The 18,772-nt window shown below is 41.8% G+C and overlaps 1 protein-coding gene across 6 annotated transcripts in view; it reads right to left on the bottom strand.

The window, feature by feature from the left end:
* LOC113936639 (orphan sodium- and chloride-dependent neurotransmitter transporter NTT5-like) overlaps positions 1–18,772 on the bottom strand; it is a 117,445-nt gene that overhangs the window by 29,169 nt on the left and 69,504 nt on the right. For 3 of the 6 annotated variants that reach the window (XM_027620108.2, XM_027620110.2, XM_027620109.2), the window contains 11 exons: positions 8,306–8,722; positions 7,679–7,836; positions 7,359–7,485; positions 6,993–7,168; positions 6,686–6,796; positions 6,264–6,505; positions 4,729–4,915; positions 4,127–4,328; positions 3,848–4,007; positions 2,575–2,737; positions 2,051–2,357 (listed from right to left, as the gene is read on the bottom strand). The exons of 2 other annotated variants lie outside the window; for them this stretch is intronic. In XM_027620108.2, the coding sequence (XP_027475909.2) occupies positions 2,079–2,357; positions 2,575–2,737; positions 3,848–4,007; positions 4,127–4,328; positions 4,729–4,915; positions 6,264–6,505; positions 6,686–6,796; positions 6,993–7,168; positions 7,359–7,485; positions 7,679–7,836; positions 8,306–8,666 (2,166 nt within the window). In that variant the 5' untranslated portion in view covers positions 8,667–8,722 and the 3' untranslated portion in view covers positions 2,051–2,078. Of the gene's footprint in view, positions 1–2,050; positions 2,358–2,574; positions 2,738–3,847; positions 4,008–4,126; positions 4,329–4,728; positions 4,916–6,263; positions 6,506–6,685; positions 6,797–6,992; positions 7,169–7,358; positions 7,486–7,678; positions 7,837–8,305; positions 8,723–18,772 lie in introns of those variants that run through there. One more of the 6 variants, XM_027620113.2, reaches the window with a different exon arrangement.

Here is an 18,772-nt window from a genome sequence, read left to right on the forward strand (position 1 = left end):
TGACCTCCCCCTGGCAACCACCAGTTTGTTCTCTGTATTTAGGTCTGTTTTTTTGTTTGTCTCTTTTTTGTTTGTTTGTTCATTTGTTACTTAAATTTCACATATGGTTAATCTCATATTTTTAATACTGTAGTTTCTCTGTACTATATTACTGGTAATTTCTTTGATTTGTCTCTTCCTAGTTTTTTTTTTTTTAAGATTTTATTTGACAGAGAGAGACACAGCAAGAGAGGGAACACAAGCAGGGGGAGTGGGAGAGGGAGAAGCAGGCTTCCCGCTGAGCAGGGAGCCCGATGTGGGGCTCGATCCCAGGACCCTGGGATCATGACCTGAGCCGAAGGCAGACGCTTAACGACTGAGCCACCCAGGCGCTGCTCTTCCTAGTTTTCTAATTGGTTGTTTAACCCATCTATTGATGTTTTTAATCTTCATGATTTTTTTCATCTCTAAAAGTTCTTTTTGGTTCCTTTACAAATACCCTGATGGTTTCTGAGAGTCTTTTGTACCTCTTAATTTAAACTTTTTGTCTTTTTTTTTTTTAAGATTTTATTTATTTGTTTGACAGAGAGAGAGATGGTGAGAGAGGGAACACAAGCAGGGGGAGTGGGAGAGGGAGAAGCAGGCTCCTTGCTGAGCAGGGAGCCCGACACAGGGCTCCATCCCAGGACCCCAGGATCATGAACTGACCCAAAGGCAGATGCTTAACAACTGAGCCACCCAGGCACCCCTGTCTTTAAATATATTAAGCATATTTTAGTTTATATTACGCACCTGATAATTCCAGTACGTTAGGTCCATGCAGCTGTGATTCTGCTACTTGTTGTTTCTGCTAATCCTCCCTTAGGGTACCTTTTGCCTTGGATGTTTTATGATTTCTTTTTCTGAGCTCATGTTCATGGAATTCTATGAGGCTTGGTAGAGGTTCTGTTTGCCCCAGAGATCATTTATATTTACTAATGACAGGTGCTGGGGGCAAGGTGCTATCCACTAAGCACCTTTTATATTAATCTCAACTTGGGGGGTGCCTGGGTGGCTCAGTTGTTAAGTTGTTTTCTGGTATGTTTTAAGTGTCTTATACTATGGTGTGTCTTGTTTGTCTTATTTTGTTTTCACCTTGCCCTAAATGAAGTATTCCTTGGGTCTTCAGTCTCTGAAGTTAACCTCTACTCTCTCTCATTCCCTACCAAATATCCTTCCATCAGGCTCCTAGACAACCATAGTAAAAATATATAATGTGTAAAGTTTTAAGTCCCTTGGTAGACTTGGTAATCAACTATTCCAAGTATTTAAGAGATACATGAGGAAGTCACCAATTATTAGCCACTTTGCCATAATTAGTGAATCTACTGCTTTCTGAGAAAACTGTCGCTGTCTGTTTAGGAAGGACCAGGCAGAGAGGGCCTGGGATTCTAGCATTTGAATTGAACAAAGTCAATGGAAGGCAAGAATGGGAGTTGGGCATTTTTTTTATGACAAAGGCAAAGTTCCACTGATGTAGTTACCAGCATCATTTTTACCTTAGTTTCATAGGGATCAGACCTGACACAGACCAATTCCAAGAGGAAGGCAGCCTAGGAGAAGTAGGATCAGCAGTCACCATCAACCAAATACTGGAAGTCAAAGAATACCATTATTATGTGTCTGGTGAGGGCAAGTATAGGAGATGCAGAGAATGGCTGCTGTGTTAACCGCCATCTGGCCAGAAAAAAAACTTCCCCAATCCAGGAAAACAAAATGTCTTGGGTCCAGTTACATTAGCAGGTGCTACTTTTACCTTTTCTAATGTCAAGCTGCCTGCGAGAGAGTTCCACTTTGAAAAAGAAGTGATGTTTTGGGGCGCCTGGGTGGCTCAGTTGGTTAAGCGACTGCCTTCGGCTCAGGTCATGATCCTGGAGTCCCGGGATCAAGTCCCGCATCGGGCTCCCTGCTCAGCAGGGAGTCTGCTTCTCCCTCTGACCCTCCCCCCTCTCATGTGCTCTCTCTCTCTCATTCTCTCTCTCAAATAAATAAAATCTTTAAAAAAATGAAAAAGAAGTGATGTTTTGCCAAATAAACCAAGTCTTTATTTCCAAGATGAATTACTCACATGGCAGAGAGGTTTTTCCTTGTTGCTTATCTATTTTATTAATCTTCTTTTGACTTTTCCTCACCTGAAGCCGTGGATTGGACTTTGGTGAGTTCCCTTTAGCTTCAGGTTTGAAGATAACCGTGGTCCCACTGTGAATCATGGAGACTGTGAAATCCACACCAATGAGTGTGTACAAGAAGTAGGCAGGGATAGGCAAGATGGTAATGATGATGAGGATGATGAGCAAGACCTTAGCCCATGATGGATAAATTCGGATCACCTCATTTGACTGTGGAGAAAGGGAAGGTTTAGAATACCCAGGTTCTCTGAAATGGAAGGCTACAAAGGTTGGGGGTAAGACATGAACCAAGGCCAGAGATTAGATAACTGAATCCCTAAGGGAATCAGGGAATAAGGTGACAGAGTCTTAGAGGCCAGAAGAGATTGAAAAGTCCTCACCCACTCCCACTCCCTAGGGGGTTCTGGGGTCTTAGAGGAAGGCTCACAATGCTTGAGTCCCAGGCCAAGTAGGTGATGGTCTTCAGAGACAGATGAAGCAGGGTGCTTACAAACAGGACTAGCAGCACAAATGGAGACAGAAAACACCACAGCCAACGATAGATGGGAGAGATGGGGCGGCCCAACATGATAATCAAGTCTGCAAGGAACCTGGGAGGAAGGGCCACAAGGGTTTGGGGGAGCCTGTTCAGGCCTTACCCAGCCCTGGGGAGGGGTCAATCCAAACTCAGCCTGGGAGACAAAGCTTCACATTTCTTAAACCTTTCTGTTCACCTCCACAACCAGTTTTCTTGCCTCTAATTCATCACCTTTCAGTCTGATTTCTGTCCCAGCCCCATGATTTAAAAAAAAAAAAAAAAAATTTCTCTCCTCCATCACCCTCAGGATAAAAGCCAATATATCCAGTCTCTGAATGTAGTTTCTTCATGCCCATATAGCCAGGTTTCTTTGGTGCACCTTCTTAACTCCAACATATGTGCACATTGGTTTCTTTTGCCTAGAATGCCCTTTCTTTCCCTTGACAAACTCCCCTTCCTCTGTCTAGATTCTGTTCAAGCATCCTCTCCTTGCCTTCTTTAGATAACCATCTGTGTTCCCAGAGTGCCCTCAGCTGCCTATGATAGATAGGCTTACTATCCTACCCCCAAATCTACCTTTGTCTGTCTCCTTCTTTCAACTCTGAGAGCAGAAACTCAATGTAATTTATCCCAGTACCCTCAGTGCTCACAAGGCCTGTCTGGTCCTTGCGCACACTCTGGGTAATATGTGAGAGTAAGTGTATGATCAGCAAACTGATGCCAAGAGCCACCATCACCTAGAAACATCGCCACATTTAGATTACACACTGTTTCTCAAATATTAGTGTGCATACAATTTACTTGTGGTTCTTATTAAAATGCAGATATGGATTCGAAGGTCTAGGGTACAGCCTGAGGGTCTGCATTTCTAATAAACTCCCAGGTGATGCTAAAGCTGCTATTCCAGAGCACACTTTGAGAAGCAAGGAATTACATGCCCACACCACCCTGGTTAAAAGTAAGGCTCAGGAGCCCCTAGGACTTGATAGGGACCGTCCACCACTTTTCCATTCTACACCTGTTTTCTCCAGGAGTCAGCCCATGCCTTCTCCTTCCCACCTCCCTGGGGGCTCTCCAAAAGCCCTGGGTCAGAGGTCTGACAGTGAGAGCAGGAGGGCCAATACTCCCTAGGGGACCTCACTGTGTGGGTGCATGGCTGCAGATTCTGGGCTTGGGGCATCACCTCCTGGCTCCATAGATCCAGGCCATGGCTATGTTCTCCAAGATGACAATGAAGAACAGGGGCAGAGATACCCAGTAATCATCCAGCAGGTTCACATAGTAGCTACCCGAAGATGTCACGAAAATGAGGCTGCCCAGGTACATAGGCACACAGACGCCCACTGAGGGAAAACATCAGATTTGGATCAAGGTCAGAATTCATACTAGGTTGTGTAAGAGTCCCAGTAGGTTTAAGCTAAACAATGGTCCTAGGTGGGAATGGGGTCATAGGTTAGAGTACCTGTGAGCAGATTTGTATATTTCCTGAGGGAAGAGAAAGTGTCCTGGAGAGGGGTAACAATGCCCTGCATGATCCCGATCATGGTGCTCAGTCCCAGGCTTGCCAGCAACACGAAGATGATGATGGCCCAGAAGGTGGATCCAGAAAACACAGAGGTGATATTGGTAAACGCCACAATGGCCACACCGGGACCCTCCATAACCTGTGAGTGATGGCATGAAGGGCAAGAGCTCTGAGCTCACTCTGTAGAATCTGAACTGCATTCCTGTCCCCTCCCCTAGGAAACAATCTATAGCACCGTTAATAGACATTGGGAAACTCATCTGGCCTTGAGGCAGGAGGACTTCATCTGACAACAGCTGCTGGTCTGGCAACTCTTTTGGGTTGGTATGAACATGCTTATATGAACTCCAGTGCTTGGTGCTACAGAGGCTACAACTGCCTTATTGCAATAGGGTACTGTGAACCTTGGTCTTGGTTGTCCAGTATGCTGTCAAGAATTGCCTTTCTGGATTCTAGAGACACCTATGGAGAGCTGAAGTTTCTGGTGCACTGGGGGTTTTGAAGGGAAGATAAGGACCCCATCCCCAACCCTTACCTACCTCCTTCAATTCATGAGCTATGTTGCAATTGGTCATATAGGGTAGGACCGTGTCTTTGGTTTGTTTAGGGAGGCTCTTGAGCCACGTGGAGTAGATGGAGCTTGGATCATGATACATACTGTCTGGGGGGTGGGCCTCGGCAGGCAGCACCCCAGAAGCTATCAGATACAGCACTGTCTCAGCATTCCTGGAGACGGGTAGAATTACATAAAACCATTATGGCCCTTTAAGATAACTTCTCTTACCTTCTACATGAGAAGGAAAACCACTAGTCTAGAGTTTTTGATCTGCACTGAAACCTAGGTCTCCAGGGTCCCAGTGCTCACTGTCTGACACCTACTTTCATAAGGTGTCTGCCGGAGGCCAGAGAGTTTCTGACTTAAGTGGGGCCCTCGAGGGGGTCTTTCGTACAATGTCATCTAGGGCTTTAGGACCTATACCTCCTACTAGATAATCTTAGGACAATGTTAAAGCTTCTCATCTTTCTTGACCTACTGGTCTCTCCAATCTCCTAACATAGAACTCTTCACCTTCTCTCCTTCGGCCACACTCAACTATTCAACCTCCTCCAGCCTGCCATGCTCCCCATCATCTCTGTATCTTTGGCACATGACATTCTCTCTGCCTAGAACCACCCCCACTCTGCTCCTGCTCAGTCTACCCCAATTCTACCACTATACGGTTCTCCATATGCAAATTCCTACAAATCCTCACTCAGCTCCCTGAACCCTATTTACTGCCATGGAAAGCTCTTCAAGATCCATTTCCATAAGAGCAAGTCAATAAGCTGCAGAAAAGTAGTATGGTATGATCCAATTTTTTTAATGGTATGTTTTTATATGTAGGTATATGAATAGGAAACATTTGAAAGAATACTAGCTGTGGTTATTTGTCAGGAGACAGACTGAGCTCAGGATTGCCTCCAGGAGGAAGCCTTCTCTGACTGCCCCAGGAAGTTAATAGCTTGCTCTTCTGTGTTTCTCATCATCCTTACTACCAGTTCTCATCTCCTTGTGATTATCTATGTAGTATCTGCTTCCTAAAAAGACTGTGGTTTTCCTGAGGGCAGGGATGATGGTCTGCTTTACCATTGGCTGTGTTTCCAGAATCCAACACAGGGTTGCCAGATAGATGTTTTATAAATGTCTGATGAGAATTTTTAGAATGAATCTCACAGGAGAAAAAAAATCAGGAATGGGCTATGGGGACTATGGTGGGCCTTTGAGTCCTTTTTATTTTTTCTTATCTAATGATTCTGCTGAAGCTATTCTCCTAATTTTCCATGGCAGACCCCAGTTAAGAATGGGGTGAACACAACTTTGAAAACCTCCAAGTTTGGGGCTTTCCTAGTTTAGAAAGGCTCTGAAAAAGTTGGAGAGATTCAGGTGTTTCGAAGGTTCAGGAGGCTCTAGTCTGAGGGTCCCACATTGACTGAGCCAAAAGCCCTGAGGGATGGGGGCCTAGACTGGAATTGTGTGAGCTATTTCTAAGACTTTGGTCTTTTTGATGATCTCCATATGAAAGCCTGGGCTCACCTCAGGTAACATTTTTCATTGTTCTCTGTGGCCAAGTGGCCCATTATGGCAAATACAAACACCGTTGCGGTCAGTGAGGCCGTCAAGTTCAGAAGAGCCACAACAAAGGCATCCATGACACAGTTGTTGGACCGAGGGATGTATGAGCTGATTGCAGTGAAGCTGCCAAAGCCAGGGCCCATGGATAAAAAGAGCTGGTTCCCTGTCCGGCGCCACACTTGCACAGAGTACAGGGCTGGTACCTGGGGAGAAGTACTGTGTAAACTGGGATATAAAGGGAAGAGGAGTAAACCATGATATGATGGAAGATGAGAAGAAGGTGGTGAAGGAGGGAACCAGGAGGGCCTCTATCAGACTGACAACCATTCTGTCTCTGACATCCCCATGTGGATAAGAGGATCAAAGGGCAGGGGACACCTCACCTTGGCAGCCAACAAATTCTTGAGACCAAAATGTGCGCCTTCCAGCATGAGACTCCGGATAAGGAGACAGAAAAGGATGAAGTAGGGAAGGAGTACTGACACATACAGCATCTGAGTGGGAAGTATGATTCAGAAATAGAGGTTAGCAAAGGCAGAAGCTGGGACAGTAGGATCAAAGACTACTGAGAGTCAAAGGTCATATTGAAGGAGTTAGAAGTTGGAGACCTACAGGCATCAAGTTAGGAGAATATTAGGGGGTCTCAGATAGAAGGGAGTCTATCAGATTATAAGTTAGAGGATGGCTCACCTTCCCAGTGGACTTGGGTCCTTTGATCATGGAGATGCAGATAATTAACCATGTCACAAAGAGAGAGACACTGAGATGCATAACTGGTAGTCCACCCATTTCAATTTCATCTGTGGCCTTCAGTACATTCCGGTACCAAAAGTATGTGGTGGGTGCTGTCCGCTCACATTCAGGATCTGAGGGGAACTGGCCATGGAGGAAACTGCAAGACCACGTGCCTCCCTCTTCCAATCCCCCTCCGCCCCCTCCTTCCAATCTCCATCATCTTCCTGCTCATCCTTATTCTCTCAGTGACCCTCTTCCTTCCTCATTGCCCTATCCTTTTTTCAGCCCTCCCACTTGCCATTTTCTTCCCTCTCTTCTCACCAAAATCACTGGAGTTCCTCAGTAAGGGGCACATTGACCAAGGCAGTGGAGACTGGAAAGACTGAACCAAATAGAAGAGACTCCAAGCCATGAGCACACTGTAGTACAAACCCACGATGCAGCACACCTAGGAACCATGAAGAATTCTGGAGACAGAAGAAAGGTAGGCCAGCAGAAGGGAGGGGATTTGACCAGAGGACTGGGGAACTGAAGAGACGTGACCCATAGAAGTCAAGTCATGGGACCCATCCCAGGACAAGGAACTGTTGGGGTGGGAGTGGGGCATAAAGGGTAGGCCTGGGCAGCCCAGGACTCCTCACCATGAAGCTGGTGTACCCCACACCACCAATCCAGGGGCTGATGACCTTCCACACACCAATGCTGCCCTGACGCATCCTCTGACCAGCTGCCATCTCCAGAAATAGAAGAGGAACCCCGACCAAGAACAGCATGAGCATGTAGATGATGAGAAAACTGCCTGTGCAGGGAGTCAGGAGGGGCTTTGAGAACCACCTGGCTTTTCAGTGCCTGGACCTCCTTGGGGTCTGGCAAAACACGTTCCCCACCAGTGACCTCCCTCAGGGCCACCGGCATCAGGGCTCAACTGTTTCCACATCCCTCATAGTCCCAGGTGTCCCTTGGGTCCCCAGGTCCTGGAAGACCCAGATGCCTAGTTTCCACCCCCACCCTGAATCTCGGCCTTCAGCCGCACCATCCTCATGAACCTAAGTGTTCAGATATCCTGCTCCCATCCTAGGTGTTCAGGTACCTGGCTCCAGCGTTGGTGGTATAGTGGTGAGCACAGCTGCCTTCCAGGTACCTGGCTCCTGCCCTAGTCAGGTTCCCAAATCCCCACCCTGACATAATTCAGAGACCCCAGAGTAGCAGGATAGTCCTCTGGCTCCTCACCCCCTTGTGGGTCCATGATTCCTGGTCCCCAGGCTTACCACCTCCGTTGTGAAAACACAGATAAGGAAAGCGCCAGATGGTACTCAGTCCCACAGAAAAGCCCACCTGGGCCAGGAGGTACTCAATTTTATTGGCCCATGATGGTCGGTCAGTGGGGGCTTCCTCCTTTGGCTCATCATTGTCTATGGTCTCCAGTATTTCATCATTATCTTCATCAGACCAAATGTATGATGACACAGTGTCAAACTTCTGTTCCTCTGACATCGGTTCCTCAGTAATCAAATCAGACTTTAAGAGCTGGGAAGCTGAGGTAGTAGTAATCAGGGATTTGAAATCTGAAGGTCTAGAAATCTGGGGTCTCTCATCTTGGGCCTCCATGTTTTCACTAACAGATGTCATCCTGGGTGGACTCTAGTTCCTGCTTCTGCAGGGATGGGGCTTCCTTCTGTGTTGACCTTAAGGACATCAAGAACTACAGACTTCAGATATATGAGCTAAGGAAAGACAAGATTCATCCTACAAGAACCCCTGAGGCCTCCCAAACCCTTTCATCCTTATGTGGAGAAGAACATAGAGTCTCTACCCTTGAAAACATACCAAGAATATGTATGCTTCTAGAAAATAATAATTTTAAAACAATACTACTAACAATAATACCAAAAGCCATAAAATGTCTAGGAATAATTTTAACGAAAGATGAGCAAGGCCTTTACACACACAAACACACACAAGTGTACACACTAAAATATTACTGAGAGAAAATAAAATTAAGGGATATAAGATGTTTGTGAAATGGAAGTATAACAATGTCAACTATCCCCAATTTGATCTACAAATTCAATGCAATTCTTATTGAAATCACATCAGGGTTTTGGGGAAATTGACAAGCTGATTCTAAAATGTACATGAAAAGCAAAAGGCCTAGAATGGTTAATACAATCTTGACAAAGAAGAACCAAATGTAAAAACTAATTATAAAGCTATAGTAATTAAGAGAGTATGGTATTGGCACAGGGATCTATGGCACAAATGGGTCCATGGATCAATATACTGTACTGTTTAATATGGTAGCTACTAGCCACATACAGCTATTTAAATTAATTAAAATTAAGTAACATTAACAATTTAGTTCCTCAGTCATACTAGCCACATATCAAGTGCTCAGTAGCTACATGGCTACCATACTGGAAGGACAGATATCAAACATTTCCATTATCACAGAAAGTTCTGTGGATACTACTGGGAGAGTTCAGAAACACACAAATATAGATGCCTGATTTACAATAAAGATGGCACTGCAAAGTTGTAGAGAAAGGGCATTCTTTTCAATGAACACTGGTTGTTAGAGCAATTGGAAATCTACACAGAGATAAATGAACCCTGGCCTCCCCAACTTCACATATTAAATAAAAATCTAGGGCGCCTGGGTGGCTCAGATGGTTAAGCGTCTGCCTTCGGCTCAGGTCATGATCCCGGAGTCCTGGGATCGAGTCCCGCATCGGGCTCCCTGCTCCTTGGGAGCCTGCTTCTCCCTCTGCCTCTGTCTCTCTCTCTCATGAATAAATAAATAAAATCTTAAAAAAAAAATAAATAAATAAATAAATAAATAAAAATCTATTCAGAGAAGATCGAAGTTCTAAATGTAAAAGATAAAACAGTAACACTTCCAGATGAAAAACCTAGAAGAATATCTGCATGACTTGGGTGTAGGCACAGATTTCTTAAATAGGACATAAAAAGCACCAACCATAAAGGAAAAGTTTGACACACTGGATTAAATTAAATATAGAAAATTCTTCAATGAAAACTTTGCATTAAATGAATAAACAGGGGCGCCTGGGTGGCTCAGTTGGTTAAGTGTCTGCCTTCGGCTCAGGTCATGATCCCAGGATCCTGGGATTGAGCCCTGCATCAGGCTCCCTGCTCCGCAGGGGGCCTGCTTCTCCCTCTCCTCCCGGTTCATGCTATCTCTCGCAATCTCTGTCTCTCTCTCAAATAATAAATAAAATCATTTAAAAAAATAAATGAGTAAACAGACAAGCCCTGGAACAGTGGAAGATATTTGCAACATATATGGTAGACAGAATAATGCCCTTCTCCAAGATATTCACATCCTAATCCCTAGAACCTGTAAATATGTTAGCTTATGTGGAAAAAGTGACTTTTCAATGTGATTAAGTTATTGATCTTGAAATGAGATTATCCTGGATTATCTATGATGGGCCTAATGTAATTATAGGGTCCTTCTATGGGAAAAAGGGAGGTAGGAGACTCAGAATCCAAGGAGGAAATGAGATGGCAGGAGCAGAAGTTAGAGTGATGAACCTTGAATGTGGAAGAAGGGGCTGTGACTCAAGGAATGCTAGCTGGAAAAGGCTAGGAAATGGATTTTCCCCTAGATCCTATGTAAGGAACACAGGCATGCTAACACCGTGCTTTAAGCCCAGTGAAACAGATTTCAGATTTCTGACCTCCAGAACAGTACAATAATACATTTATGTTGTTTTAAGCCACTAAGTTTGTAGTTGTTAGAGCAATAGTAGGAAACTAAAAAAACATATAACCAAAAAATGGCTGTTTCCCAAATAATATTTATAAAAAAGAAATACATACAAATAAATAAGAAAAGTAGACAAGTTAAAAAGTGGAAGAGAAGGAAGAGAAAGCTTGAACAAGCTTACTAATATATTAAATATACAAATTGATAACCATTGGAAATGGTGGTCATTACTCAACTTCACTGGTCACCAAGAAAATGTAAATAAAACCACAATGAGAATTGATGGATATATATGCAATAAATTGCATATAGTAAAATGTTAATTGTAGAACCTATGTTGATGGGTATATTGATGGTCACTGTATACATCTTCCAACTTTACTGTATGCCAACTAATAAAATGTTTGGAGGAAACCACAATGAGACCACTATATACCTACTAGATGAGTTAATATGAAAAAGTCTGATTAAACCAAATGATGGCACATGTGGAAACTTCTGGAACTCACATACGCAGTTGGTAGAAGCATAGATTGGCACTACTTCAGAAAACTAGTTGAACATATCTATATGAACATATCTATATGTCTTTAAATATTTTCATATTTTATAATCCATTCCAAAGTGATCATCTAACAGAAGTGTATACATAAGTACACCAAAAACCATGTCCAAGAATGCTAATAGTTGTACTATTCATAACTGCCCAAACCTGGAAACAATACAAATCTCCCTCAACAGTAGAATGGATCAGTGCTAGTATATTCATATGATGGGTATGCAACAATAAAAACAGTGAATTGCTGATATGCACAACCTGGATGAATCTCAGAAATATTACTGTGAATGAAAGAAGCAAGGCAAAGAAGAGAACATACTATATAATTTCACTTATATGAAGTTCAAGAAGAGGCTAGACAAATTCATGGTGTCAGGAAGCCAGGATAGTGTACTTACATCGTGATAATTTATCTAATTATAATTATGATTTGCACATACTTCAAATGTGATACTTTAATGAAAGTTTATCTTAGGGGCAACCTGGCTGGCTCAGTTGGTAAAGCATGTGACTCTTGATCTCTGGGTTGTGAGCTTACTTTAAAAAAGTTTATCATAAAAATGAACATTGGAAAACAAACCAACCAAAACCTCTGGATTTCTATATAGTAATAATAAACAGAAAATAGATTTTAAAAAAGAAAGATAGCACTCACACAGCAACAAAAACTATATGGCATCAAGAAATACACCTAGGGCGCCTGGGTGGCTCAGTTGGTTAAGCGACTGCTTTCAGTTCAGGTCATGATCCTGGAGTCCCGGGATCGAGTCCTGCATCGGGCTCCCTGCTTGGCAGGGAGTCTGCTTCTCCCTCTGACCCTCCCCCCTCTCATGTGCTCTCTCTCTCTCTCTCTCTTTCTCAGTCTCTCAAAATAAATAAATAAATCTTAAAAAAAAAAAAAGAAATACACCTAAACATTAAACCAAGACCACAAATATGCAGAAAGATTCCATGTTCATGAATATAAATACTCAATACTATAAGGATGGAATTTCTCCCCAAAATTGATTTATAGATTCAATGCCATTTCAATCAAAATCTCAACGTAATTTTTCATGAGAGCTAACAAGATTTTACAATTTATATAGAAGAATAAAGTGCTGAATATAATGAAGAGACTGCCACTAGTTCTTTGTCACCGGCCAAGATGGATAAAATAATGATACATGACCAGTGTCTCTCACTGATAACAGCTAAAATAGAATATAAGAAACAACAACCTGAGAGCTTTGAAAAGCAAACTGAAGGGAAAGAAGCAGACTGGGAAGTTAAGTTACAACCTGAATAGGGCGCCTGGGTGGCTCAGTTGGTTAAGCGACTGCCTTCAGCTCAGGTCATGATCCTGGAGTCCCGGGATCGAGTCCCACATCGGGCTCCCTGCTGAGCAGGGAGTCTGCTTCTCCCTCTGAACTTCTTCCCTCTCATGCTCTCTATCTCTCATTCTCTCTCTCTCAAATAAATAAATAAAATCTTTAAAAAAAAAGTTATAACCTGAATAATGACTTATAATGGGAGGAATGAGTTTCATATTTCTTTCCCCTCCTTTTTCCTGATCCAAGAATAAGCCAAACCAGGAAACTGTGCAATAAGCACCAACAGCAGAAACTCCAGGAGAAGCCTCTTTTTTTCCAAAGGACCAGGAAAAGAAGCTCCTATGCACCAGACAGTGTGTGTTGGGGGGGGGGGTAGATACCGATTTTCCCTTCTCACCTCAGAGGCTCACCTCTGAACTACACAAGCAGAGAACAAATGTGAAGAAGTGCAACAAGGTTCTGACAACTGAACGATACAAACCACTGTCCAAGTCATAGACTGACCCCCAGGGTGGCCCATGCTAATCCAAGTAGCACAGCAAAGCCTTTGAAGATTGAACTAAAATGTAACCAACACCCACAGAAGATATGACAAAACCTGCCATCTGAACTTACCCAGACTGACGGCCTGCTAAAACAAATAAAGCAAACAAAGTCAACATTCTCCACAGGATTTAAAAAAATTTTTTTTTCTCCACAGGATATTAACATGATCCTGAGTTCACAACATAATATTAAAAATTCCCAGGATACAATCCAAAACTACTCATCATTTAAACACACACAGAGAAAAATCTGACCATTTCCCAAGGGAAAAGACAATTAACAGACGTCAACCCTAAGATGACCCAGATGATGGAATTTATTATTTTTAAAACTGCATATATTTTTACAGCTTTTTTGAGGTATTATAGACAATTAAGAAATGTATATATTTAAGGCATAATATGTAATGTTTTGATATATGTATACATTGTGATATGATCACCCCACAAAGTTAATTAATTTATCCCTCACCTCACAGTTATTATTTGTGTGTGTGTTAGAAACATTTAAGATCTACTCTCCTAGCAAATTTCAAGTATACAATACATTATTATTAACTATAGTCACCATGTTGCACATTAGGTCTCCAGAACTCATTCAGCTTATAATGGAAAGTTTGTTCCCTCTGACCAACAGACATCTCTGCATTTCCGCCACCCCTCATCCCCTGGTAACCATTCTTCTACTCTGTTTCTATGAATTTGACTTTTTTTAGATTCCACATATAATTGAGATCAGCAGTATTTGTTTTTCTGTACCCGGCTTATTTTACTTTGTATAATGTCCTTGAGGTTCATCCACGTTGTCAGAAACGGCAGGATTTCCTTCTTTTCTAAGGCTAAATAATATTCCATTGTATGTATATATGCATCACATTTTCTTTATCCAATCATCTGTTGAGGGACACTTAGGTTGTTTTCATATCTTGGCTATTGTGAATAATGCTACAATGAACATGGGAGTGCAGGTTCTCCTCAAGAACCTGATTTCATTTCCTTTGGACATGGACCCAGAAGCGGGATTTCTGGATCATATGGTAGTTCTATTTTTAATTATTTGAGGAACCACCATCCTGTTTTCCATAATGGTTGTACCAATTTATATTCCATTTACATTACAGTGTATAAGCGTTCCCTTTTCTGCACATACTTGCCAATACTTTTTATCTTTTGACTTTTTGATAGTAGCCATCTTAAGGGTATGAGATGATCTCTCATGTGGTTTTGATTTGCATTTCCCTGATGGTTAGTGATATTCAGTACTTTTTCATATACCTATCGGCCATTAGAATGTTTTCTTTGGAAAAAGGTCTATTTAGGTGCTTTGCTCATTTTTACTTTTTTTTTTTTTTTTTTTGCCACTGAGTAGTATGAGTTCCTTATGTATTTTGGCTATTAACATCTTATGGATATACAGTTTGCAAATATTTTCTCATTCTATAGGATGCCTTTTATTTTGTTGATTCCCTTTCTGAGCAGAAACTTTTTAATTCAATGCAGCCCCACCTGTTTAATTTTTCCTTTGTTGCCTGTGCTTTTGGTGTCATACCCCAAAAAACCATTGTTGAGACTAATGTCAAGGAAATTTTCCCATGTGTTTCTCTAGGAGTTTTATAGTTTCAGGTCTTACGTTTAAGACTTTAACCAATTTTGAGTTGATTTGTGTATGGTATGAGACAAAGTTCCAATTTCTTTCTTTTGCCTGTGAATATCCAGTTTTCCCAACACATTTATTGAAGAGAATATCCTTTCCCCTATTGTATATTCTTGGCACCTTAGTTGACTGAACATGTGTAGGTTTATTTCTGGGCTCTCTATTCTGTTCCATTGATCCATGTGTCTGTTTTTATGTGAGTACCATACTGTTTTGATTATTGTAGCTTTGTAGTATAATTTGAAATCAGGAAGTGAGATGTCTCTGGCTTTGTTCTTCTTGCTCAGTACTGCTGTAGCTACCCGGGATCTTTTGTGGCTCCATATGAATTTTAGGATTTTGTTCTATTTCTCTGAAAAATTATCATTGGAAATATAGTCCCTATAAAAATAGGGACTGCACTGAATCTGTAGATCACTTAGGGTTATATTGGCATATTGACACATATTATTTGTTCTTAATTCTTCCAATCCATGAACACAGTATTAATTGTTTATGTCTTCTTCAATTCCTTTCATCGGTGTTTAATAGATTTCAGTGTACAGATCTTTTACCTCTTTGGTTAAATTTATTCCTAAGTATTTTATTCTTTTTGATGTAAATGGGATTTTCTTCTTAATTTCTTTTTCAGATAGTTTATTGTTAGTGTATGGAAATGCAACTGATTTTTGTATGTTGATTTTTTTATCCTGCAATTTTACTGAATTCGTTTATTAGTTCTAACAGTTCTTTTGAGGAGTCATCTGTAGACAGACACAATTTTACTTCTCCCTTTCCAAATTGGATACCTTCTTTTTCTTGCTTAATTGTTCTGGCTAGGACTTCCAGTACTATGTTGAATAATAGTGGTGAGAGGTAGCATCTTTATCTTGTTCCTGATTTTAGAGGAAAACATTTAAGCTTTTCACCCTTTAGTATCATATTAGCTGTGGGCATGTCCCATATGGCTTTTATTATATTGAGGTACATGACTTCTATACCTAATTTGTTGAGAGATTTTATCACAAAATGATGTTGAATTTTGTCAAATACTTTTTCTGCATCTATTGAGATGATCATATGGTTTTTATCCTTTATTCTGGTAATGTGGTGTATCACATTTATTGATTTGCATATGTTGAATCATGTTTGCATCCCTGGGATAAATATTACTTGATCATGATGTATGATCCCTTTAATGGGCTGTTAAATTCAGTTTGCTAGTATTTTGTTGAGGATTTTTGCATCTATTTTCATCAGAAATATTGGCCTATAGTTATCTTTTCTTATAGTCTCCTTGTCTGGCTTTGGTATTGGGCTAATGCTGGCCTTGTAAAATGAGTCCCCAGTCAAATCCACAGACAGCAGGTCTGTTACCAGGCACAGATGGGTGTAGCTCCCACCGATCTCTGGTTGCACTTGCACCATGCCCCTGGGTGAGTCGGGTGGGAAGATGGATTCTGGAACTGTGGTACAGCGGGCTGGAGCTGGGTCACAGGACTGCTTTGAATTCTGCGGTCAAGAACTAGATCAGTCAGCCTGGCACTGGTGGATGAGAGGAGCATGTCTCTCTCCAGTTCCCTGGGTGGTCAGAAGTGCCCCAACCATGGCAGAAAGGGATTGGCACTCAATCTCAGGGCCATATCAAGGTACATAGCTGGGACTGACTTTTGGGCCTACAGCCAGGACTGAGGTTGGCAGGCCTGTATGAGGAGTACAGACAGGCAATGCTGGATCCCTGGGTAGGCAAGACTGAGATCAGGGCTGAAGCCAGGTCACAGAGCTGCTTCAGGATCCAAAGTCAGAACCAAGGCTACCAGGAGCATGTCTCCCATAGGGCCCCTGTGGAGGCAGGTCTGACTCTAGACTGGCAGTTAAAGTGGGGCTGGAGCTGGGTCACAGGGATGCTTCAAGGATCTGCAATTGGGTCCATGGCTAGCAGGCCTGATACTGTGGCACGGATGACCGTGGCTCCTCCTGGAGCCTTGGTGGATGGAACTGGTTGCAGGACTACAGCCAAGTGGGGCTGGAGCCAAGTCCATAAAGAGATGGGGTGATTTTTGTTCTGTACCCAGGACCACACTTGGTTGGCCTGCCACCAGGGCTAGGGCCTGCCTTCTCAAAGCAGTTTTCCTTAGTCCTGGACTTTCCTGGAGCTTCACAACCTCCTACCAGAATCCCAAAGCTCCCACAAAGGCACTTTTGTCTGTGGATGGCTGCCAGATTGTTGTTTGTGTAGGGGGAAGTGAGCTGGGGACCTCCTATTCCACCATTTTGCTTATTAGGGAAAAAAAAAACTTGATAAAGACATTAAACTATTATAACCACACTCTCCGTGAGGTAAAGGTGAACACTCTTGAAATTAATGGAACAATAGAAGTTCTCATCAGAGAAACAGAAACCATAAAAAAAAGAACCAAATGGAAATTTTACAGCCAAGAAGTAAAATAATGGAAATTTAAAAATTCATTAGATGGAACATGAAGATAGATCATTAGAAATTATCTGATCTTTAAAAAAAAAAAAAGATTTACTTTTAAGTAATCTCTACACCCAACATGGGGCTCAAACTCACAACCCCAAGATCAAGAGTCCCATGCTCTTCCAACTAAGCTAGCCAGGAGCACCAGAAATAATCCAATCTGAAGAACAGAGAGAAAAAAGATTGCAAATAAGGGGCGCCTGGGTGGCTCAGTCGTTAAGCGTTTGCCTTCGGCTCAGGTCATGATCCCAGAGTCCTGGGATCGAGCCCCGCATCGGGCTCCCTGCTCCGCAGGCAAGCCTGCTTCTCCCTCTCCCACTCCCTCTGCTTGTGTTCCCTCTCTCGCTGTGTCTCTCTCTGTCAAATAAATAAATAAAATCTTAAAAAAAAAAAATAGTTTAAAAAAAAAAGATTGCAAATAAAATGAGCAGAGCCTTAGGGACCTATAGGACAGTATCAAAAGTCTAAGGATGAGGGAAAAAGAGATTGGTGAAGAAAAAAATTTTTGAAGAAATAATGATTGAAAATTCCCCAAATATGGTGAAATATAGAAATTCACAGATTCAAGAAGTTTATCAAATCCTAAATAGAAAAAAAACTCAAAGTCATATTCAGGCATTCAATAAAGCTGTTTAAAAAATAAAGGATGGAAAAAGATATCCTATGCAAATATCAAAACAAATCTAGAGCGGCTGGGTTGATAATACACAAAGCAGATTACAGAAAGTAAAAAAAAATCCCCAGGAATAAGGAAAGACATTACATAATGTTAAAAAAATAAATTAATAGGGCGCCTGGGTGGCTCAGTCATTAAGTGATTGCCTTCAGCTCTGGTCATGGTCCCAGGGTCCTGGGATCGAGTCCCACATCGGGCTTCCTGCTCGGGAGGAAGCCTGCTTCTCCCTTTCCCACTCCCCCCTGCTTGTGTTCTCTCTCTCGCTTTGTTTCTGTCAAATAAATAAATAAAATGTTAAAAAAAATCAGTTCATAAAGAAGACAAAACAACCCTGAATGTACATACACCTTAAAACAGAGCTTCAAATACATGAAGCAAAAAATTATAGAAATGATAAGAGAAACAGAGAACTCACAATTACACTTTGAAACTTCAACACTCCTCCCTGAATAATTCGTAGACCAAGCAGACAAAAAATCAACGAGAACATAAAAGACCTAAATAACATTATCAACAACATAATCTAATTTACATATCCAGAATACTTCAACAACAGCAGAATACACATTATTTTCAAACGCATGCAGCATCCACCAAGATCATATCCACCCCATAAAACAAGCTATAAGAATTTTAAAAAATAAAATACACAGTATGTTCTCTGACCGTAACAGAATTAAACTAGAAATAAAAAAACAAAGATACCTTAAAACCCCCACATGTTTGAAAGTTAAACAACACACTTAAATATAACCTATGGGTCAAAGAAGAATTGTTAAGGGAAACTGGAAAATATT

The sequence above is a fragment of the Zalophus californianus genome, chromosome 17 (genome assembly GCF_009762305.2).
Source record: "Zalophus californianus isolate mZalCal1 chromosome 17, mZalCal1.pri.v2, whole genome shotgun sequence".
Classification (NCBI taxonomy): domain Eukaryota; kingdom Metazoa; phylum Chordata; class Mammalia; order Carnivora; family Otariidae; genus Zalophus; species Zalophus californianus.